The following is a 23,712-nucleotide window of genomic DNA, read 5'->3' as shown; positions in this document are numbered from 1 at the left end:
GGTTCCTTTCAACTTGATCCCACCATTTATTGGCAAGAAGGCCAGTGATTGTTGTTTTAGTCCATTTTCTGTCTGTGGGGTTGTTTACAGATTATCCCATTTGATAAAGCATTATTTAAAATGCAGACCCGGGAACTGTTCTTGGTCCTTAGCATCACTGAATTGATATTTTGATTCCCAATTATCCCTGATCAATCTCCTCCCCAATGTACACACACACACACACACACACACATATACACAGATACACACACAGAGATAAGAAATAAATGATTCTGATTTATTGAACAAATACTAGTGATTAAGGATATATCAAGGAGATAAAAAATACACTGATAATACATGATAATACATTGCATCATGGGGGCAAGTGATTATGAAGCAGGCTGGATGAATACATGTACATTAGGCAATCCCAATAGAGAAAATAACCTTTAAGTTGATGTTTTAAAAAAGATAAATTGAGACACTAAATATGTGAAGAGCATTCCAGTTGCATTCTCAGTGGATGCCTACAGCAGGCACGTGATAAAAGGCAGGAAGATAAAGAACAACTATCAGAATGATCTTAAGACAAAAAAAATGTGTGATGTATATAGAGATACACAGTCAGTATGCAGTTAAAATATTAACTGAGTGGAGGGAAGAGCAGAGTCAAATATTATACAATAAAAAGGTAGACCAGAGTCACTGCTGGAGGTCCTGGTGGGCCAGGTTTGGAAGTGAACATATTTTCCTTGAAAGTGTGTGATTATATCTATGAATGATTAAGAATGGTGAATCGGTTTGGCAAGCTATGCAGTAAAAGAGTATATTTTTAAGCTGTTGTCAAGTTTGGGGAAACAAAATTTTAATTTCAGAAAAAATGAAAATAGGAAATCTAGGTTCCTAAGGTCAGATAAGCATAAAAACTGACGTCATCATTGGTTGCATGGTTATGTGGTGTCTTTCATAGCCTGGAGAAATTAACACCTGCTTATCAATTTTTAATTTTGGCAGTCCAAATAAATAAAATGTACTTAATTATTTCGTTAATTAATTTGTGAATAATAACCCCAGCTGATTCCTTCAGTCTCTCCCCAGGACTCTTCTATCAAGATTTAGGCTAAAAGTGTGAACTATTTTTACCTTCTCTTTAAAAACGTCAAAAGAAACAAACTCATTTGGAGAGCTTAGTTTTCTTTACCATCTTCTGTTCACAATCTCGTCTCTCCTTCTTGCATCACACATGCCCCCGTCGTCTCTCTAAATATTTCTGCAAGTGTTTTGCTATCTCATGCGTCACCATAGCCCTGTTTTGAGTTTCTCTGCGCCTTCGCATTCATTCACTGTTGCTGTTTTCTCTGTCCCATCTCTACATCTTATGTGGGTCTATCCCTATTGATTTGTCTCTTCCTCAAGTCAGCAGATACTGTCTCTGGGATTACTTATTCTTTGTCTAACCTCTGTCTACTCTGGGCTACCTGTTGGCTGCAGCTTCACGGTGCATTTTCCTGCCTAATTCTCTTGTTTTCTGCCCTGGGTATTTCCTCGCCACCCCAAGATGTGCATGTCGCCACTGGTTACAGGCATGTAAAGGCTAACTGGGCTTTACTTTTATCTCAATATAATTCTCTTAGAGTGTTAATTTTCTTCATTTAATACTGATCTCTCTTACAATAACACTAAACCTCTGTCACCAAAATCCATCCTTACCAGCACTCTGCCCTGAACACTACCAGGCAATCTGAAACTGCGTTTCCCTTCAATCTCCTAAAAACGACAGTCTAAAGCTGAGCTTAATCTGGCTCTGTCTGTACTCCTCCCGTGTCCGTTTGTATTTCTCACTTCCTCTGTCTTTCAACATTACCTGATGTTCCTTGATCTTAGATTCAAATGCATAACATGTTAAGCAACCGGTTGCCTCTCTGGTTTCATTCTTTAATTCAGCTCAGTAGTGGGAAGACCGATAACTCTTTCTCCATTTTTTAGAAACTGTCATTTCTCTTCATTTCCACTGACTTCATTTTAGCTCAGGTCTTAATTGATTCTTCTTCCATTTCACATTCTTCATTAAGTGATTTTCCCTTTACGGTTTACATCTCACCAGATACAGTGAGTAACTTAATAAAACTCCCTACTGTTTATTCATCAGTCTGCAAACAATTTTGAGCAACATTGTACCAGTGAATGTGCTGCTGATTCAGGCAAAATATAGATTTTTATGAGATACTGTGTCTCTGAAAAAATATATTATCATTGAGGGGACATAAAATATTTGCCTACAGAAAATTATATAGACTGTAGGGGGGGGGTGTGTGTGTGTGTGTTTGATTAGAAAAACATCATCTAGAGAGAGAAGCAATCAACTAGAAAAACTTAAAGAATCAGATGGGATTTAAGATAGGCTTTACAGAAAGGAGAAACTCAACCAAAAACAGAAAGGAAGAAAGCACATTTCAACCCAGGATGCTGACGTGAGGTGGTCAAGCAGAATGCATATTCAAGAGAAAGTTGAAGTGGGATTAGGAAGTGGGACTTTCAAGATAAAATGGACTTAAATGTTATATCATTAGAGACTAAGATTTGGAGATTGCTGTGTGTGAGCGTGAATGAATATTCATGAGTTAATATGAATGGATTCCACAATAATTTCTTTTTTAGAGCACTTTTCATTTATACTGTGGCGCTTGCTTTGGCAGCACATATACTAATTTATCCTGTGTTTGCATGTGTTTCTACACACACTTTTAGAGCTGGCAGGTAAATTATTCCTAATATCTTAATGTCACAGATGAAAAAACCCTGATTAAGTAAAACGTTAAAGGATTTGCCACAGCTCACTCGATAAAATGCAATAGGCCTGGTATTCCAGGGCACTTTATAAGATCAGCAATCCTTCTGTGTTAGAAGGATTGCTTCTAACACAAATCATGCTGTTTTGTTCATATAAGACCAAACCCAATGAGGAAATAGCTATTGCTAATTTGATATGTATCCACCAAAATGCTTAATACATGCCTAAAGAATCTCTATGCATAGTCTGTCTAACAGAGTCTTTCTGACTCTATTCTTAATTTATGTCAGTTTGGTCTTATGATCTCCAAAATTTCTCCTTTCCTATGCTACTCCTGACTCGACCTGGTGATGTACCTTCTCTGAACCTTCACCCCTACACCCCATACACGCACACTGAGCACCCACCATGGGTGAAATACTGGAATACACAACGTGAAGGAGACAAGTGCCAGCAGTTTCACTTAGCTGGCTCTCAGTATGAGTTTGCTGAATGGACTTTGCCCTCAAGGTGCTTGCAGTCGGAAAGGGGTCACAGATCACACACATCTGCAGCTCTCAAAAAGGCTAAGGGCAAATATTATCAAACTGTTAAGCTTAACTCAGCTCTCAGCCAGTCTTCCTCTTGTTTTCCCTGTTTGCACAGTTATGCTTACTTATTACAGGTGGACGTCCCAGAAGGGATGGGTTTGACATAGTAACAGAAAACAAGAAATGCAGGAGTCCATCTTATCTACAAATGGAGGGGGTGGATTTAAGTGAACAGAGACAGCAAAAATAGAATATTGCCGTCTGGAGAATAAACCATAATATAAACTTGTCAAGTCATAGAAAGAATTGAAATTTTGCCAATAGCCTCTTACACAGAGACCATGGCTTTCTAAGCCTTTTGCTGTGAATCAGAATGTTCTGGACACATGATTCTTACGAATCAGCAGGAGAAGTTGTCTCCTCTCTTTCTTCCAACTCGCTGTAAATTGGTGCATATATATTTACTTCTTCATAAAGACGATCTTCTGGAATCTGATGAGGTGAGGGGGAATAAACATTATCAATCACCAAGAATTTTCTGCCATTAGAATATTTGCTTAAGAGTCATATCTCATCTTTTTTTGTATCTCACAGCCTACCATTCAGTTCAATTCAATTCAGTCGGTCAGTGGTGTCTGACTCTTCGCGACCCCATGAATCGCAGCATGCCAGGCCTCCCTGTCCATCACCATCTCCCGGAGTTCACTCAGACTCACATCCATCGAGTCAGTGATGCCATCCAGCCATCTCATCCTCTGTCATCCCCTTCTCCTCCTGCCCCCAATCCCTCCCAGCATCAGAGTCTTTTCCAATGAGTCAACTCTTCGCATGAGGTGGCCAAAGTACTGGAGTTTCAGCTTTAGCATCATTCCTTCCAAAGAAATCCCAGGGCTGATCTCCTTCAGAATGGACTGATTGGATCTCCTTGCAGTCCAAGGGACTCTCAAGAGTCTTCTCCAACACCACAGTTCCAAAGCATCAATTCTTCGGCGCTCAACTTTCTTCACAGCCTGCCATTACACTGTGATATTGTAGCCACCTGATGTGAAGAGCCGACTCATTGGAAAGATCGTGATGCTGAGAAAGACTGAAGGCAGGAGGAGAAGGTGGTGACAGAGGATGAGATGGTTGGATGGCATCGCTGACTCAATGGACACAAGTCTGAGTAAGCTCCAGGAGAAGGTGAAGGACAGGGAACCCTGGCGTGCTGCAGTCCAAGGGGTCGCAAAGAGTCGGACGTGACTGAGTGACTGAACAACAACAGCAACAATACTTCCATCTCCAACAAACCAGGTTGGCTGGCCAAGTGGGTTCCAAAGAAATTGTCAATGAGAAGTTGTTGAGATGATTCTGTATCTGAAATTTGGTACATCTCTTATCTTACTTATCTCTGAAGGAAAGGGATCAGAAAAGGCAGGCAGACTTGAATGCTTCAGGCAAGTGGAAAGATGGAGGGAGTGTGTTTTACCTGGAAGATCTGAGTAAATGTGTACGCATCAGTGTTTCTAACTCTCTTTCACGCGTCACAGGTATAAAACTGGGTAAGATAAGTGCAAGCTCAGTTGGTAGTCACGACTCAGAGAGGAAACAAAATACAGGCTTCAGAGCAAGTGGGAAGGTGAAATCCAAGACAGAGAGCGGGAACAAATTTTTAAAAGCCCAGATATTTAAGTGTTTCTAACATGTGCTACCTGTATATTTGTCTGTTATGCTCAACATATGCTTAATACTTTGAAGCATCTACATTTCCTAAAATGATGAAGATCTTACTTTCCTAAACTTCAACCAAAGGAATTATATTAATACTATGAGGTTTGTGAGTGGAAAATTTGATTCAAAACATGAGATTTGGTGCCCATTTCTTCACACCCTCTCCAGCATGTATTGTTTGTTGACTTTTTGATGATGGCCATTCTGATTGGTGGGAGATGATACCTCACTGTGGTTTTGATTTGCTTTTCTCTAATAATGAGTGAGGTTAAAATAAATTAATTCATTCAAAACATGAGATTTGGAAACCAAAACACTGAAACTTGGAAAATGGAATATTGAAACTGGAAGCAATGCTGCAGGAAAGCCAGGCCATACTTTTAAGCAACAAAGCTCAAGTTCTTTATCATTTAGGGTTTAATATCAGGCCTCCGCCTACCTGATTTCCTTCAAGTATTTCGCCAATTCCATAAGCTATGAGTGACACAGCGCTGCCAAAGCCCAGGATGGTGAGAAACAGGATCATCGCCACAACTTCCTGTTGAGCAACAGCCAACAACAACCAAAGGACAATGGAGTCAAGGGGTGGGAAAGCGCATTCCCTTACAGCAGCCCCTGTTTTCATCACCCATGCCCACTCAGCACATGGCCAGTTCCTATAGAATGACACGTGCGAAAACCAGGAGGTGGTTACTCAAAGCCCCCGGCACCACCCTTGCAGGACTCAGGTCAAGGTGGGGGAAAGAGGCTGGCACGACCCTGGGCACAAGCCTCCAGAACACTGCATTACGTGATGCCGTGGCAGGAAAGGGTGGTGTTCACGGAAAGGGAAAGAAGGCGTCCCACTTAGATCAGGACCAGGGTCTCAGCCTTCCCATGAGAAATACACACGGTGGAGAAGCAGGCCAGAGAGCAGTAGTCGTTCACAAAGACCTCCTCGCAGCTGTAGACGTAAGTGGCACTCTGCTTCAGGTTACTGATGAGGATGCCGACGCCTGTTCCCGCAGCCACACCGCTAACCGCATTTGCTCCCAGGCATCCGCGAATCTGACGACAAAGGGGAACATTTAGACTGGGTCCCGCATCTGCCACAGTGTTCAGTAAACCTACCTGCCTTTCAGGGCTGGATACATCCAACAAACTCCACACTTATGCAAAGGGAAAAAAGTGAGGTCACTCAGTCGTGTCCAACTCTTTGCGACCCCATGGACTGTAGCCCACCAGGCTCCGCTCTTTCACTATCTCCCAGAGTGTGCTCAGATTCATGTCCACTGAGTCTGACCATCTTGTCCTCTGTTGTCCCCTTTCCTCCTGCCTTCAATCTTTCCCAGCACTAGGGTCTTGTCTAATGAGTGGGCTCTTCACATCAGGTGGCCAGAGCTTCAGCATCAGTCCTTCCAATGAATTTTTCAGGGTTGATTTCCTTTAGAATGGACTGGTTTGGTCTCTGACCTATCCAGCGGACTCTCAAGAGTCTTCTCCAACACCACAGTTCAAAAGCATCAATTCTTCAGAGCTCAGCCTTCTTTATGATCCAACTCTAACATCTGTGCATGATTACTGGGAAAACCTTAGCTTTGACTAGACAAACTATACTCTTGGAAATGAATCATTTGTTGGATCACAGGACTATAGTGTGAGGACATAGCTGGTGTGAGGGTATTTTTTCAACAAGTGTCAAAGTAATTCATTGTTTTTAAGTGGTACAATTGGTATTTTAATGATTACATGTTTAGTGACTATATCCAAGACAAAAGTAGATTGGAAGAAAATCACATATCCACATTCACTCATAAGAGATAACAGCGTGACTCCTTCAAGACTCTTAATGTTAAATTTTTCTTACCTGCTCAAGGATAAAGACAGAATGCAACTCACCAGATATGCTGAAGGTTTCTTTTCAGACATGATTGATGAAATACCAGAAATAGCAAACTGTTCAAAAGGAAGGGGGGTAAAAAGCACAGTGGGTCTCTGTTCTTCTCTGTGTCCCTTTCATCCTCACCTTCCAAACAGAAGGTAAAGTTGTGGGCATTCTATACAGATGTCCTTTAATCCATTTTATTTTTTAGTTTTATCATTTTATTTTTCTAATTTCCTATAGAAAGCATCTCAAAATTAAATGTCCATGTGAATTATCTTGTTAAAATGCAAATTGCTACCCAGTAAGTCCTAGATGTGGCCTGAGATTCCTCGTTTGTACCAGGCTGCCAGGTAATGCTAACTCTGAGAGTCCATGGGTCCCCACTAAGTGCTGAGAAGTCCAGCAGCCCCTGGGGTGTGACTCTGCTGTAACACAACTCGCATTCTATTGTGATCATTCGCTCGTACGAGCATCTTGTGCATTACAGTGTCAGTTCCTCTGGGTGAGAACACGTGTCCGTCTCCGGAGTCTGCCATCTATCTTGTAGACATACAGCCGTTATGAAAAAACACATGGTGAAGGATTTAGTGGTTATCAACCAGGAGCACACATTCAGAACATTTCACAGATTCAGATTGTGTGGTGAGTTGAGGGACACCTAATGAACTAAATGATCGGAATGAAAAGACAGTAAGGAAGTTTCAAATTAAATACAGCAAAAGTTTAAGGAGAGTTTTGAACAAGTGACCTGAGACCTGCGTATTTAGCAGAGGGCCAAGCCAATGCAGTATTTTTAGGGTTAAAATATATCCTCGTGAATGAAAATGTTGACGCAAAAAACAACACGGATTAATCAGAAACAAGCATGCTGAGTGCGAGAAGCCAGGCGTTAGAGAGAAGATGGCGTTATCATTCACTTACGTAAAACTCCAGAGAATGCAAACTAGTCTGCTGTGACAGAAAACAAGCGACTGCTTGAGGATAGGAGGACAGGGCTGAAGGAGGGGTGACCAAGGGGAACAGGAGATTTTTGGCCGTGATGAGTATCTTCATTATATTAATGTGGAAATGTTCTCACGTGTCATGTCAAAATTTATCAAATTATACACCTTAAATAGGTGCTGTTTATTATACATCAGTTATACATCAATAAAAACTATGTATTTTTGTAAGCTCATTCAGCCATCTGGTTTCTAACTAGTACACTGACTGAAAGAGATACAGTGAGAAAGTGCCTAACAGAGTTTCTAGGGCACAGTCGAAGTTCATCAGATGTCAGCCTTGCTCTCCTCATTTCAACAATCTCTCCCCCCACCTTTGCTGCTGCTACTGCTAAGTCGCTTCAGTCGTGTCCGACTCTGTGTGACCCCATAGACGGCAGCCCACCAGGCTCCCCTGTCCCTGGGATTCTCCAGGCAAGAGCACTGGAGTGGGTTGCCATTTCCTTCTCCAGTGCATGAAAGTGAAAAGTGAAAGTGAAGTCGCTCAGTCGTGTCCGACCCTTAGCATGGACTGCAGCCCACCAGGCTCCTCCGTCCATGGGATTTTCCAGGCGAGAGTGCTGGAGTGGGTGCCATTGCCTTCTCCACTACCTTCGCTAAAATAGCTTTACTGATGAATGGTGTTACGCAAATTTTTTTCAAGTTGGATTCTGAAAGTTTAGGTTCGATTCTTACTAGCTAAATGCCTCTTGAGCGATACATAAACATGTATTAGCTAGTTTAACCCAAAGTGCCTTGTAAACTGTGAGTATGCCTCTATATTATATATATATCCATATACATATTAGCATACACTCATATATTCTCAACACTAGAATAAACAATTGCTAGATCTGATCTGGATAAAAGAAAAGATATGTGCAGTATTATTTCAGACAAGTGTAGACATATACTCACAAATAGGGCTCCCCAGAATGGGTAGCCAGCTTTAAATGATGAAAAAAAGTTTTCAGTAAACTCTGAATCATTGATCTTGGCGCTCACAATTATTCCAAAATAAAGGTATATCAAACCAATCAGAATTTGTGTTACCTGTAGAAAAATGCATAGATTTTGTGAATCAGAAGGTATTTTTCTAAGATCACATCAATTTCCTTATAATCGAGGCCAAACGTGAGAAACTGCTTTGCTGTCTTAGGCAGGCCTCAAAAGGATCAAATGCAGTATTTTCCAGTATCATCTGGCCACTCTAAGAATCTATACTGGCATGACCTCATGCAAGCATAGTCATCTCCTGTGCCTTTATTTACACACTCATGGTGGACGTTAATAATGGCTCTTTCTATCTATGAGAAGACAAAATTATAAATCATTCACAGGGTGATATTGACCCATTGGCAACTGAACAGAGTTGGCAGACCCTACTTGCTAGTCTAACCCTAGTCTTCATGAGGAAATGCTTCTTTCTACCCAACAGGGTGCCTGGAGGTGGTGGATCAGTTGCTAAGTCGTGTCTGACCCTGGGAACCCCACGGACTGCAGTCCACCAGGATCTTCTGGTGAGATTTCCCAGGTAAGAATACTGGAGTGGGTTGCCATTTCCCTCTCCAGGGAATCTTCCCAATCCAGGGATTGAACCTGGGTCTCCTGCACTGCAGGCAGATTCTTTGCCAACTGAGCCACTGTTAGGACTCTGCCTAACAGTGTGTGGCGAGTGTCAATAATTTTCTTCTAGGTTTTTCCCTCTGTGAGTCTGAGTAGGGAAGCTATGTTGATGCCACCAAATACTCTTTCCTAGAGCCAGTCTTTACTCCAGTTGAGGTTGGAGGAGGCTCACTCACCCCCAGGAATTCCAGCTCTCTCTTCAAAACAGTCAGCCACGTTTGGCGTGGTGCAGTTGGGACGGGCCTTTCCAGTAAAACGCTTTCCTGGAGAGATATTTCTGCAAGTTCAATTTCAGATGCACTGTGAAGTTTACACAGAAATGCAGCTGTGAGAAAACTCTATAAGTCTCCATGCAAAGATCTCAATGGACAGAAAGGAGAGTTTTGCTTATTTTTCAAAATAATTCTGTAATTAAAATCTTCACTGTAAAAGTCAGGAAACTCAGAGGCTCAGAGGGTCCAAGTTAGTGGCCAGGACCACTATCTGATCACGGTTAGATGGAACAGAAACCATACCAAGCCCTCTTATTCTTGTGCCTGTGTGTACTTAATCACTCAGTCATGTCCGATTCTTTGCAACCCCAAGGACTGTAATGTAGCCCACCAGGCTCCTCTGTCCATGGAATTCTCTAGGCAAGAATACTGGAGTGGGTAGTCATTCCCCTGTCCAGGTGATCTTCCCGACCCAGAGATCAAACCCGGGTCTCTTGATTGCAAGTGGCTGTTTTACCATCTGAGCCACCAGGGAAGCAGGGAAGCCCTTCTTATTCTTAGTCCAGAGTTATTACCAGGCTCTTTCTCATTAATCTATGCTGGTGAGTAAGAGTAAAAACTATCAAACATGTTCACCTACACACTCAGTCTTTTTAACATAGAAATGTATCTGAAAAGAGGTTGTCAATGACATAGTCAACTTCATGTACATAAAGGAGTGACTTTGAAAGGTCTGTTGATCTCTGTTCCTATTTCATCCTTAGAGGAGGCTCACTGGCAGCACTATGTCTTCCCAAGCATTGGAGTGTACTTAATATTTTACACTGACTTTCAATCTGTTACTGATTTCTGAAGCTCTGTCTTCAGTTTCTCCTCAAACCTTTAAAAGAAAGTTTTAATATGTGTTGGGGGTTCCCTGATGGCTCAGATGGTAAAGAATCTGCCTGCAATGCAGGAGACCTGGGTTTGATCCTTGGGTCAGAAAGATCCCCTGGAGGAGGGCATGGCAACACACTCCAGTATTCTTGCCTGGAGAATTCCATGGACAGAGGAGCCTGGCGGGCTACAGTCCACAGGGTTGCAAAGAGTTGGACAGACTGAGCGACTAACACACTCCCCGTACGTGCTGATCTTCTGTATCCAAAGGGAAACCAAACTATGCACATCTCCACCAGATTTCACCCTGCGAACATTTCCCTCTAGACAGTGGGGCAGGACCCCGCAGCTTGAGAGTCACAGAGATTCACACACATCAGACACAGAGGCAAGAGGGTACAAAGCCCCTACTTCAAGCCTAGAATATGAGTCTCTTTTGTTAGAAAACTTCAGCTGTTCCCAACTTACCGCTAAATAAAAACCTTCTTCTCCCATCAACCAGAGAAAACTACTGGGAAAGTATAGCAAATAACTTCTTTATACTCGGTATTTTCATTAAGCCCAGTGGGCCATGCCCAAGTTCACGACCTGGCATCGCCCCAGCACTGTGACTGTCTCCAGGTCATTAAGTGACTGGGAACAGAAACAACCAACAGTTTGCGCCTACCTGGCGGGCTCCTGCGGAGTGGGGAGAGCAAGCTCTGTCCTGCTCCTACTCTCTGCCTCCATTGCTTCACTAGCAGAGCTCTCCAGGGATGAAGGGCAGTGTTACCGTTAGCCTTGGCGGGCTCCCTCTCAAGAGTCTCCGGATGGCCAGCTAAGATGGGTGATTCATGATGTGGATAACTATCTTCACACTTAAGACATTGGTCAGAAAGATAAGTTTCCTCGCTGATTAAGATCAACGGGGCTTTTCTTGTTATCACTAAGAGCAAAATTGAATGGGCTACTGAAGTGGGATGAGTGTGAATTGGGGAGATTTGAGACTCTTGGAGGATAACTCTTTCTGAAATCAGCAGGATTTACAGAACCCCAAAATGAGAGGGTTTATTTGGAACTGTGAAGGTGAGAGAGAACCACAGGGCAAAAAGAGACTGTGCTTCTCTCCTGGTGTTTTCTCTGTTTGTGACCCAGGTCAGCCACTCCTGTGTCGGAAGTCCTCCAATTGTCTTCAGAGGACTGGGCTTCACAGGTGGTCTAAGGCTGAAGCACTCTTTGCAGATATGAGTGTTTCCGATATCTGTCTTTCTCTAGACTCTTTCATGTTGCTGCAAGTGGCGTTCTTTCATTCTTTTTTATGGCTGAGTAATATTCCATCGTATATATGTACCACAGCTTCTTTATCAAGTCATCTGTTGGTGGATGTTTAAGCTTCTTCCACGTTCTGGATATTGTAAATAGTACTGAAATGAACATTGGGGTGCATGTATCTTGTCAAATTATGATTTTCTCCAGATATATGCCCAGGAGTGGGACTGCTGGATCACAAGGTAGGTCTATTTTTAAATAGAGCCTCGGGATTTTTCATTCTCTCACGTCTCCTTTAGAGAAGTTACACCATATCTTCTAGAAAAGACCTCAAAGAAAGGTCTCCTTATGGTGCTTTCTGGGAGCAGTCTATAATACTTCATTATGTTTGCAGAGAATAATCAGAAACTAAACTTGAGGTTTAGAGAGGAAAGAGACTGAGGATGGTCTTTGGTGTTTGGACACAAGGCTATTTTGTGAGAATTTTCAACAGAAACTTGCAAAATGCAAATCAGTAACTGAGACGCGTCTTGGGAGTTTCAACCATTTCATGCCCCAGCTTTGGCCAGCTCCTTCCCCCGTTGAGATGCTTATCGTCCTCTGTACCCTCACTTTGGGTCTTTGTATAAACACACTCCTCGATCTTTCACAACAGTGAACATTGAAATGTATACCAAAGTGCCTTTTTTCTGGTGGGGGCAAACTTATCAAGATGAGTTTTAACCATGCCTCTGCCTGAAGGAGGAGATAACAGTGCTAACATCCCTCCCGCCGCATGTGTTTCCTCCTTCTGGAGGTACATCTGTCCACACTCTGCACCCACTCATCATCCGGCTTCCTCTTTGACAAGCAACATTTCTTCTCTTTGATATACACTGGGTTTATTTCCCCAAACTCCAAAGAAATTTGCTTTAAGATCCCATCTGGACAATTGCTTCCTCAAACTGAATGTTCAGGTCACTTAAATGTGCACGTGTTTACATGTTGCGAATTGAAAACTGCTATTTCTTCAGGGTATTGTCTGAAACTCCCAAAGGAATCCCAGTCTTTCTGTCTCTCTGACACACACACACGCACGCACGTGCACATATGGTCTAGAGCAAACAAGCATTGAGGTCAAAGAGCAAATTTCTTCCTCTTTTCAATGTTATAGAAGTTATCCACGCCAATTCAATGAGAGAAAACAGTGTGAGGATAGATACTGATCTTTTTTAGAATTTTATTTATTTTTGGCTCTGCTGGGTCTTTGTTGCTTAGGGGCTTTTCTCCAGCTGCGGTGCGTGGGGACTCCTCCCCAGCCGCGGTGCCTGGGGACTCCTCCCCAGCCGTGGTGCCTGAGGACTCCTCCCCAGCCACGGTGCGTGGGGACTCCTCCCCAGCCGCGGTGCGTGGGTCAGCCATCCCGTGCTTCCCTCGTTACAGAGCATGGGCACTTATGCCTCCGTAGTTGTGGTTTGCGGGCTGTTTGTGGCTCACAGGCTCTAGAGCACGGGCTCAATAGTTGTGAAACATGGGCTTAGCTGCCCTGTGGCATGTGGGATCGTCCCGGACCAGGGATCAAACAGCGTCTCCTACACTGGCAGGCAGATTCTTTACCACTGAGCCACCAGGCAGGCAGGCCCTATGCTGCTGCTGCTGCTGCTAAGTCATCTCAGTCGTGTCCGACTCTGTGCGACCCCATAGACGTCAGCCCACCAGGCTGCCCCATCCCTGGGATTCTCCAGGCAAGAACACTGCAGTGGGTTACCAGTTCCTTCTCCAATACATGAAAGTGAAAAGTGAAAGTGAAGTCGCTCATTCGTGTCCGACTCTTAGCGACCCCATGGAGTCCTTCATCTGATCTCTAAAAAAGAAATGAAATTGCTTTCATTTGCAAATGTAAATAAGAGCAAGATGTACAGATGAACAAGATAAAGGAAGACATTATATAATTAAAAAGAAGACCTGATTACAGAGAAGAGACCTGATTAAAAAGGAGACCTAATTAAAAAGATCTTATTAACATAAGACCTGAAGAGCAAAATATAAATGACACCATTTAATATATTAATATTAATAATATTTCAATTCCCACCAAATTGGTCTATGATTTTTAAATCAAAGTTGCAAAATATTTCAGAGCTTTATATAGGAAAAGCAGAATTAATGAAAAATGATAATACGATTGTTACTGTAAATACCTTTCCTTCCACTGAAGTCTGTTCACCAATGGTTCGGTTCACTGTATCAGACTCCTCACCAGCCTTCTTCTCTTAACTCCTTCCAAATCACTCTGCATTGCAACTGCAATGATGGTCCTAAATTCCAAGTACATGACCTGTCCGTCTTTGTTCATCGTTGTGTTGGTAAATATTTAACAACTGGCTTTCTAGGGTTGGAGGGTGGAACTTGGCCCTGGACAGTAAGGAATCCACCTGCAATGCAGGGTCTTCAGTCCCTGGGTCGGGAAGATCCCCTGGAGGAGGGCATGGCAACCCTCTCCAGTGCTCTTGGCTGGAGAATGCCATGGACGGAGGAGCCTGGTGGGCTGCCGTGCACTGGATCGCAAAGAGGCAGACACGACTGAATGACTAAGCCGCATGTGGTATAAACAGTTTCACCATAGCCTACTTCAAGCTAACAAAATGATGTTCAGTTATCCTCACTGAAAATTAAAAGTCACCACTCTCAAGGCAATATCAGCCGGTTCAACAGCACCGCATCAATTTCAACTCCTCTGTTTCTCTTTCAGGCAAGGCTTTCCTGGGGCCCGCGGCCGCAGAGGGGAGTGAGAACAAAGGTCCCTGGCTGCTCACGCCCTGAGGAAGGGGCAAGTTCATTCCTTACACAGGTTGGAGGCAGCAGTGGCCAGCCTGGAGAGATGCCTGGGGGGCTGGCCCTCCCTTAGACGGTGCTGTGTGCAGGGGCGTGCACAGTGCCTTGCTTGCTGTTCTGTCTCGTCTCCTGAGAGGCACACACGTCTCCTCCAAACAGGTCTTGCCATCTGCTCCTCACGCATCAAAGTCAGACACACTGAAGCCTCTGGTGTGTTCCCTGAATATCCCCAATTCTCTCCTGCTTAGAGGCCTTTGCATATGTCCAGCTTCTTCCTTTTCCCCTTCATCATGCTAACTCCCAATCATCTTTAGGATCTCAGTTTACGGGACTTCCCTGGAGGCCCAGTGGCCAACACGCCAAACTCCCAGTGCAGGGGCCCTGGGTTCGATCCCTCTTCAGGGAACTAGATCCCGTGAGCCAAGACTTCCTATGCCGCAACTAAAGATCTCACGTGCTGTAACGAATACCCAGTGCAACCAAATAAATAAATAAAATTGTTAATGTTTTTGAAAAAAAAAATCTCAGTTTAGGAGAAAAGTCTTCTCCCCAAAATTGTCATTTTCATCTCTTTAACCTGGTTTAGAAACTCTTTCAATGAGCTTCCAAAGATTCCTACACTCTTCCTATCACAGCCCTTAATGCTCCATGTTATAATGGTATGTTCCTGTGGGTCTGTATCTCCCACAAAGAGCAACCAGAGAACAGAGACTGTGGCTCACTGGCTATTGTATGCAGAGCACATGGCACATAGTAGGCACCTTCCAAATAACTGTTCAATGGATTGAAAAAAGAAACAAATTATATTTAATGTGCATGTATGCATTTCTTCATAAAGTATGTATATTTTACATATATGTATTATCTGGAGAGGCGAGCATTGTTAGTAGAGAAGACTACAGAAAAACCTTTGCACGTGTGGCAAGCAAGGAGCTGAGAGAACCTTACAGGTGTGAATTGATGGACGCTGGACGGCTCAGTCCCCTCTCAAGAGAGGGAACTAATTCATAAAGCAGAAACGTAAGTCCCCCAGCAGTAGATATACAAATCAGGAGCCAGAGATATCAAAAAGAACACCAAATTGCTACCTGAGAGGATGGTCGCGGATGTCACTGGAGGGAATGGGAGCAGCCACGGTGGAAGTGTGAGGGTTTCTGCCATCTTTAAGGCACACCTATCTGACCACCGTCTCACCTCAGCCTTACCAGCACAAAAAGACCAGCAGCAGCAGCAGCAGCATTATCAAATAGCTGTGATTCTCTTTTCACATCTGCTTTATTTTTACTTAATCTGCATAACAATGAATAAGACAGTTGGTACTGTAACACCTATTTTACAGATGAGAAAAAAATAGATCAGAGAGATTAAGTTCACACAGACAGTATCAGAATTTGCACTCAGGTCTGTAAGATTCTAAAGCTTTAATTCTTTCTTCTCTGCATTATAGATTCTCACTGTCCTTTGAAGGACAAATATTGATTTTGCTCTCAAAGACCCCCATCTAAGGCATCATTTTTGGATCCGGACATGTGTGAATTTCAGCAGCTCACTGAAAAAAAAGACTTCAAGACTTGACCTCCTACCTCAAATATAGTAAAAATTTATCTTAATGTTATTTTGGTGATTTTTTGGACAGTTTTTGCAATGTTGGTGTCAACTGAAGTCAAGAAGCATTTTCTATGATGGGAAACGTCTTACTCATTTTTCCTTCTCACTGGGGTTGGAAGTTGGAGTTTAGAAAGAATACATGAAATAGGGAGGATTCTCCCTGCCTTTTTTAAAAACGTTAGAAGACAATGAAGCAGGCAGGTAAGAAGAAAGAGAACTGATTTCTGGGAACAATTTTAGCGTGGTGATCATAGCAGTTACAAAAGAAAGGATACCTAGAGAAGCACAAAAGTCCATTCCCAGGACTTATGAGGGAGTTTATAGTCAGGACAGAAAGGACTGAGTCAAACGTCCACGCTTCTCACGATGGGCACCACGATGGTAGAGACGTGGCTCACAGGCTCGTGTTCTCGAGTTCCTGGATGGAGCACTGACTCACTGGAGACTCAAGACTGAATTTCCTTGCTTTCATTTGGAGGCATTCTTGATTCCCCAGGATTGGAAAGGGAGGAAATTGCCTGGAAAATAAAACAACATCAAACTCCAGGAACAGGATCAACACAGCCCTCTCCTTCCTTCCTATTATCATCATGAACAATGCCAACAATACTCATTCACTGATCATCACTGTGATCAAATATTACATACATAGTCCTTCCAGCAAGCATTAGAAATGAGCAAAAGCAGTACGTGTACGGCTGAGTCCTTTTGCTGCTCACCTGGAACTGCCACAACACTGTTAGCCGGCTATACGCCAACACAAAATCAAAAGTGTGAAGAAAAAAGTGGACAAGAGCATGTTCAGTTTACAATTAAGATAGCTAAATCCAGAAAGAATTTGTGGTTTTTCCTGGAAATTAACTAGAGAGTGACAAGTTCAAAAAACAATGATTTAGTTCTATCCATGTGAAGAACGTATGCTCCTATTTATAAATGATATGACCAATAAGGAATTAATATCCAACATATATAAATAGCTCATACAACTCAACATCAAAAGAAAAAAAAATTAAGAAATGGGCAGAAGAACTGTGTAGACGTTTTCTAAACAGGAAAAACAAATGACCAGCAGGTACATGAAAAGATACTCAACATCACTAACCATCAGGACATGCAAATCATAACCCCAATGAGATGTTACCTCACGCCTGTCAGGATGAAGTCTGCAAGTAACATGTGGGTGAGGATGTGGAGAAAGGGGAACCCTCCTACACCCTACACTGTTGATGGGAAGGTGAATTGGTACAGCCACTGTGGAAAACAGTATGGAGGTTTCTCAAAGAAATAAAAACAGACCCACCATGACTCGGCAGTTCTACTCCTGCGTATACAGCCCAAAAAAACCCAAATGCTAATTCAAAGAGATATATGCACTCTGGTGTTCATAGTAGCATCGTTTACAATTGCCAAGATATGGAAGCAACGTAAGTGTCCGTCCACAGATGAATGGAGAAAGAACACAGAGCTCTATTCATAGGGATATATTCACATCCGTGATATTTACATACAGTGTAGATGTGTTCACTGGAATACTAGTCAACCGTAAAAAGGAACAAAATTTTGCCATTTTGCAGCAACATGGATGGATTTGGAAGACATTATGCTAAGTGAGATAAGTTAGACAGAGACAGATAAATACTGCATGATATCACATATGTGGAATCTAGAAAACACAACAAACAAATGAAAATAAGAAAAAAAGAAGCAGGCTCACAGATGTAGAGGCCAAACTAGTGGTTATCAGTAGGGAGGAAAGGACAGGTTATATAGAGGTGAGGGAGTGGGAGGGAGGGGAGGGCAGGTTATATAGACGTGAGGGAGTAGGAGGTACCAACTATTGGGTATAATACAGGCTCAAGGGTGAATTACACAGCTCAGGGAATATAGCCAACATTTTGCAATAACTATAAAATGAATGTCATCTTTAAACATTATATAAAAAATAAAAATTAATTTTTTAAAATACATGCTCTTAAAGATGAAATACACTGCTTCCTCTTGTATTTTTAGGTTAGAATTCTTTTCCAACCTTCATGCCAAGTCTAACATTTGTACGAGCTATAACTCCAGGAACCCCACAAATCATTATCGTGTGAAAGTTTCTCTCCAGTTCCAAAAGTCAGGGACCATCTTAAACCCTAGAGGGAAGGTGCAGATCATGTGAATTTTAAGTCATTTAAACAAACCCACCTTTCTTAAATGCCAGCAGTTTGCTTTGAGCCACAGGGCTACAACAGAGCATGCTATGCACAATTCCAGCAAGGTAAGGATCAGCATCAGTGACACGAGACCCTAAGGGTAGGATGCAGCAGATTAAATCCAGTAGAAACGCTCAGAGGAAAAGGAAAGGCCAGCAGGAAACCAGACTATAACACCTACCCTCCATAAAACAGGGCAAAGTGAGTCACAAATTAGACTTAATACACAGCCACACACCAACACTCTACATGAGACACAAGGCCCATCTAAAAGCATGTAAACCTTTTTCCTGGAAGAGACACAGGTACTTCTGTATCAACCCGTGTGAAACAGCTATAGTGGGAAAGCGCTGACATTACAATTACCATCTGCCAGCTGGAATAGCAGTGAGCCCGGGAGATGTACAGGCAGCTTAGGAAAAGGGGCAAAGGGGCCTTTCATCAGCTCTTTAGTTGTACTCCCTAGAGGCTTGCATTTACAGTATGCCTACAGACTAAACTAGGAAGCTGAAGAGCGAGACACAGAATTACTGGATCCTTCTACCATCAATGAGGCACCTAGAAGAAACAAATGCTAATGCCTCTGGAGAGAAATACTTCCAAAATACACACACACACACAAAATCAAACCCATATAAACACAAACTTAGAGTATTAAAAATACAATGGAGAAAGTTAGAACTCAGACTTCCATGAGTAGTATCAGCAAACAGGAAGATTAAGTCAGTAAAAAACAGTTCACAAATCACGGGAAAATAAACAATTTGGAGGAAAATCTTAATTTCTCAGTTGACTGTAGCAGAGGGAGAACATGTAAACACAAGCCAAAAAAATGCTTTGGGAAGGCTATTAAAAATGTTCCCTTTTAAATACCACACTCAAATAAATTCACAAGTAAAGCCGTTCAAAGCTTCAGTGAGTCACTACTTGAAAATCCCAGACCACAGAGAAAATTGTAAATCTCCCAAGTTAGTTTCATTAAGAAAATTGTGAAATAAAACTTTTTAACTGTAATCTCTCTGGGGAACGTAACAGTATCAGTAGCAGTGCGTGCTGCATGCTAAGTCGCTTCAGTCCTGTCTGAATCTCTGCAACCCTATGAACTGTAGCCCACCAGGCTCCTCTGTTCATGGGATTCTCTAGGCAAGAACACTGGAGTGAGTTGCCATGCCCTCCTCCAGGGGATCTTCCCGACCCAGGGATCAAACTTGCATCTCACATGTCCTGCATTGACTGGTGGGTTCTTTACCACAGGGACCACCTGGAAGCCCATTAGCAGTAGCAGCAGTATGTAATAATAACCTAATACAGTATGCATTGTGTTAATTACTTATCACATATTAATTTATATAATCTTTACATGTAATACATATAATAATTCAATCTATTACTACCCTCATTTCAGTGACGACAAAATTGAAACACAAAGAGGTTGTCTTATTTGCTCCTTCAAAGCAAAGCTGCTAAGTGGTAGAACCAAGATTCAAATCAAGGCAGCGTGGTGCCTGATATGTTACTTGGTTCCTCTATACTTTGAATTGTTGAAGTACTTCATAATTATACACAATTTTAAAAGACATACGTTTGAAGAGGCTTCCATGTAAATGCACAAGTCAGGTGGCCAGGAAGACTGACAGCCCTTGAGTAGTGGGTCGTTAGCAAATAAATTCATTGAGAGAAAGACAATCCCGACTAGCGCCATGACGGCACTGGAGGTGTGCAACCCCATGCTGGTCTCCAGCTGCAAGAGAAGAAGAGGCCGTCGCTGCACACGGGCAGCACACGCTGTGCTCCTGCGGCTCCAGGTCATGGAGGTAAACAGCCACTGAAAGGGGTTTACACACCCAGCTACAGCCTAGGTCCTGGAGAGACATCAGGAAACCAAGACGCCTCACCCCAAGACTCAGGGTCTCGGCTGGACTCACCAACCTCCACTCTCCTACTGCTAATGGGTGACGTGTTTCTGCTCCTGTGATCACAGAGAAAGAGGGCAAACGGCCACTTACCAGTGTTTTTGTGGGTTTTTTCCCGGCTAAGGTGGATAAAATTCCCGAAACGATAAACTGTTTGAAAATAGGAAGTGAAGCAGAGAAAGGAATACGAAGTCTTAATTAGCAGATAACTACCGGTAGTTGTACAAAACTTCTCCAATTCACATTCTAGAACACAAAATTACACTTGATTTTGCTCATTATTTAATACAAGTACAATTTTAAATGAGTTTAAATTTTGCATAAGTGTGTAAGACTTTCATTTTGTTTTGTATCTGGCCTTTTACAGGTTATATGGGTATGCCTAGTTTTACATGTAACAATACACATATTCAATGTAACATAATTATGCTTGTGTTTACATTAAATATAAATAATATTTACTTCCATATGCATGTATATTTAATATCATTCTCATAATCTTACCCAAGCTTCAGATCATGTGTTTGATTTATTGGACTAGGTGTTCTAAAAAACTTTTATACATCGAAATATCTATATGGATGTATCTACTAATGTTTAAATTAGTATTTTGACCTCCTGTTAGTTCCACGAGTCTAATTTTAATAAATGGAATTCTCTACATGTTCATGGCATTCTCAGAAATCTCATGTTTACCAAGCCACTCCTAGAATTTGAGGGAAAAGTTGCCAAAGTACATTTCTAGTAGTGGTATGCAGTCAGCGGAATTTGAATACTCACAAATATAGCTCCCCATATGGGATAACCTGTGGAAACAATCAAGAGAAAGAAGTAATTGGAGGCCTGCGACAAGTTTTGTAAGGCATGCATGCAGCCACCCAGAGCCAGAATTACTGCTCCATTCAGGATCTGGACCGCCTGCGAAAGGAGGGAAAGAGAGAAGCATGAGCGACCACGTGCTGGTCCCCACTGGGGAGAGATCATTTTACTGACTTTTATGTTTTCTTTCCCATCGTGGCTTACCCCAGGATGTTGGATATAGTCCCTGGGCTCTACAGCAGGAGCGTGCCTACCCGCCCTAGAGACGTGCAACACCACACTCTGTGTCTGCTCACGCCCGCTCCCAGCTCACCCCCCCACCCCCACCCCTTCGTCAATCACAAGCCTGTCTGTATCTGCTTCTGTTTTGTAGATAGGCTCATTCGTGATGTGATTTAGACTCCACACATAAGTGACATCATGTGGTATTTGGAGAAGAGATCACTTTAATTTTCCTCAAGAAGGAGATATCAGTGCTTGAAGTGGTCAAAAAATTAAGCCTAGATTAACTGGGTGAGAGTCTGCTCTGGAAGGCTTTTGTTCCTGCCATGCCCACTGATTCTGATGGCAATACTTCATCGTCCCCTCTCCCCACCCCACTGCATCCACACTCACAGACTCCCTTCAGAAAACCACAGAGTGAAGGAGATACGGCTGATGGCAGACTGGGTGGAACTACGCTCCCTGCCTGCCTCGGGGCCACAGTACGGCGAAGCCCACTCTCCAGCAGTGATAGGCCTTCTCCCACCGTGAGATTCTGCCTCTGAGTTTCTACTCTTCAGGTGCAACAGATGCCCCCATCTTTTCTTTTTTCTTTTTGGTATTTTATTTATTGATTTTTAAACTTTACAATATTGTATTGGTTTTGCCAAATATCAAAATGAATCCACCACAGGTATACATATGTTCCCCATCCTGAACCCTCCTCCTTCCCCATACCATCCCTCTGTGTCATCCCACTGCACCAGCCCCAAGCATCCAGTATCATGCATCGAACCTGGACTGGCGACTCATTTCATACATGATATTATACATGTTTCACTGCCATTCTCCCAAATCTTCCCACCCTCTCCCTCTCCCACAGAGTCCATAGGACTGTTCTATACATCAGTGTCTCTTTTGCTGTCTCGTACACCGGGTTATTGTTACCATCTTTCTAAATTCCATATATATGTTTTAGTATACTGTATTGGTGTTTTTCTTTCTGGCTTACTTCACTCTGTATAATAGGCTCCAGTTTCATCCACCTCATTAGAACTGATTCAAATGTATTCTTTTTAATGGCTGAGTAATACTCCATTGTGTATATGTACCACAGCTTTCTTATCCATTCATCTGCTGATGGACATCTAGGTTGCTTCCATGTCCTGGCTATTATAAACAGTGCTGCGATGAACATTGGGGTACACGTGTCTCTTTCCCTTCTGGTTTCCTCAGTGTGTATGCCCAGCAGTGGGATTGCTGGATCATAAGGCAGTTCTATTTCCAGTTTTTTAAGGAATCTCCACACTGTTCTCCATAGTGGCTATACTAGTTTGCATTCCCACCAACAATGTAAGAGGGTTCCCTTTTCTCCACACCCTCTCCAGCATTTATTGCTTGTAGACTTTCGGATCGCAGCCATTCTGACTGGCGTGAAATGGTACCTCATAGCGGTTTTGATTTGCATTTCTCTGATAATGAGTGATGTTGAGCATCTTTTCATGTGTTTGTTAATCTCAAAAATATACAAGCAACTCCTACAGCTCAATTCCAGAAAAATAAATGACCCAATCAAAAAACGGGCCAAAGAACTAAATAATTTCCCCGTCTTTTCTTAAACCGCATTACTGATCCAGTGATGAGTAACTCAGAAATCCCCATAGAGCCATAAACAAGGTTTCCCATGAATGGTTATCGCCTTCCATCCTACAGAAATGTGTCAACGGAGGCTGACTTACCCCGAGAGCTCGCAGCACCTCCGGGTGGTTCTGTGACCTGCCGATGGGCCGGTAGGCGGAGCTGTCCTCCGCCGCTGCCTCCCCCAGGCTTCCAGGGGCCTCGCCAGCACAGGCTGCCGGCAGCTCGGTAGGATCAGCTTCCTGGGAGGCCATCTGGGGTCTTGATGGCTGTCAGAGAAAAGAAACCCAAAATGTTTGTGTTTTCCCTTTTATTGCTAACTAATAATGGCTTTTTGTTTCCAGTGCAACGAAAGGGTTCCGTTTTGTCTAGATATCAAAGCAACTCTTCACCAACGGGGCAGAGGTTTTGCTTGATCCCACTTGATGTTGAAGTAGCAGGCATCGTCAGACCGTGGTACGAGGCCTGGGCCCAGCGCCTCACTCTGTAGCCGTGCGGACGGCCCCTTTCTCTCTCTTAGGGGCACGCGCGTCTTACGCGGCCCTCTCCAGTCCTGGACATCCAGGTACTAAATGGTCTCACTGGGCGCCGCTCTCTCATGGGAGGAGGATAACACTAGTCACATTCTAGGATAATAACACGTGTCATTTACTGAGTATTCACAGCTACGTGCCAAGCACTGTCTAGTTTTTGTGAATT

At 42.9% G+C, this 23,712-nt stretch overlaps 2 protein-coding genes across 4 annotated transcripts in view; both read right to left on the bottom strand.

Annotated features, from left to right (window-relative positions):
* Nucleotides 1–259: 259 nt before the first annotated feature.
* Nucleotides 260–15,429, bottom strand: MS4A2 (membrane spanning 4-domains A2). The gene is made up of 8 exons (XM_086341897.1): nucleotides 14,003–15,429; nucleotides 11,242–13,665; nucleotides 9,663–9,786; nucleotides 8,779–8,913; nucleotides 6,895–6,951; nucleotides 5,908–6,063; nucleotides 5,456–5,554; nucleotides 260–3,798 (listed from the first exon to the last, which is right to left on the bottom strand). Exons 2-8 carry the CDS (start codon nucleotides 11,301–11,303, stop codon nucleotides 3,700–3,702), a joined length of 732 nt encoding a protein of 243 aa, XP_086198023.1. The 5' UTR covers nucleotides 11,304–13,665; nucleotides 14,003–15,429; the 3' UTR covers nucleotides 260–3,699.
* Nucleotides 15,430–15,892: 463 nt separating this feature from the next.
* MS4A3 (membrane spanning 4-domains A3) overlaps nucleotides 15,893–23,712 on the bottom strand; it is a 40,714-nt gene continuing 32,894 nt past the window's right edge. For 2 of the 3 annotated variants that reach the window (XM_086341898.1, XM_086341899.1), the window contains 6 exons: nucleotides 23,115–23,282; nucleotides 21,136–21,273; nucleotides 20,449–20,505; nucleotides 20,025–20,183; nucleotides 18,435–18,536; nucleotides 15,893–16,762 (listed from right to left, as the gene is read on the bottom strand). In XM_086341898.1, coding sequence (XP_086198024.1) covers nucleotides 16,691–16,762; nucleotides 18,435–18,536; nucleotides 20,025–20,183; nucleotides 20,449–20,505; nucleotides 21,136–21,273; nucleotides 23,115–23,267 — 681 coding nt within the window. In that variant the 5' untranslated portion in view covers nucleotides 23,268–23,282 and the 3' untranslated portion in view covers nucleotides 15,893–16,690. The remainder of the gene's footprint in view (nucleotides 16,763–18,434; nucleotides 18,537–20,024; nucleotides 20,184–20,448; nucleotides 20,506–21,135; nucleotides 21,274–23,114; nucleotides 23,283–23,712) is intronic. The other variant, XM_086341900.1, reaches the window with a different exon arrangement.

This window comes from Bos grunniens, chromosome 15 (genome assembly GCF_055505025.1).
Source record: "Bos grunniens cultivar Pamir isolate PY7600 chromosome 15, Bosgru_T2T1.0, whole genome shotgun sequence".
Taxonomy (NCBI): Eukaryota; Metazoa; Chordata; class Mammalia; order Artiodactyla; family Bovidae; genus Bos; species Bos grunniens.
Note: the sequence above shows the minus strand (reverse complement) of the source record. Positions and strands in the feature narration are given on the sequence as shown.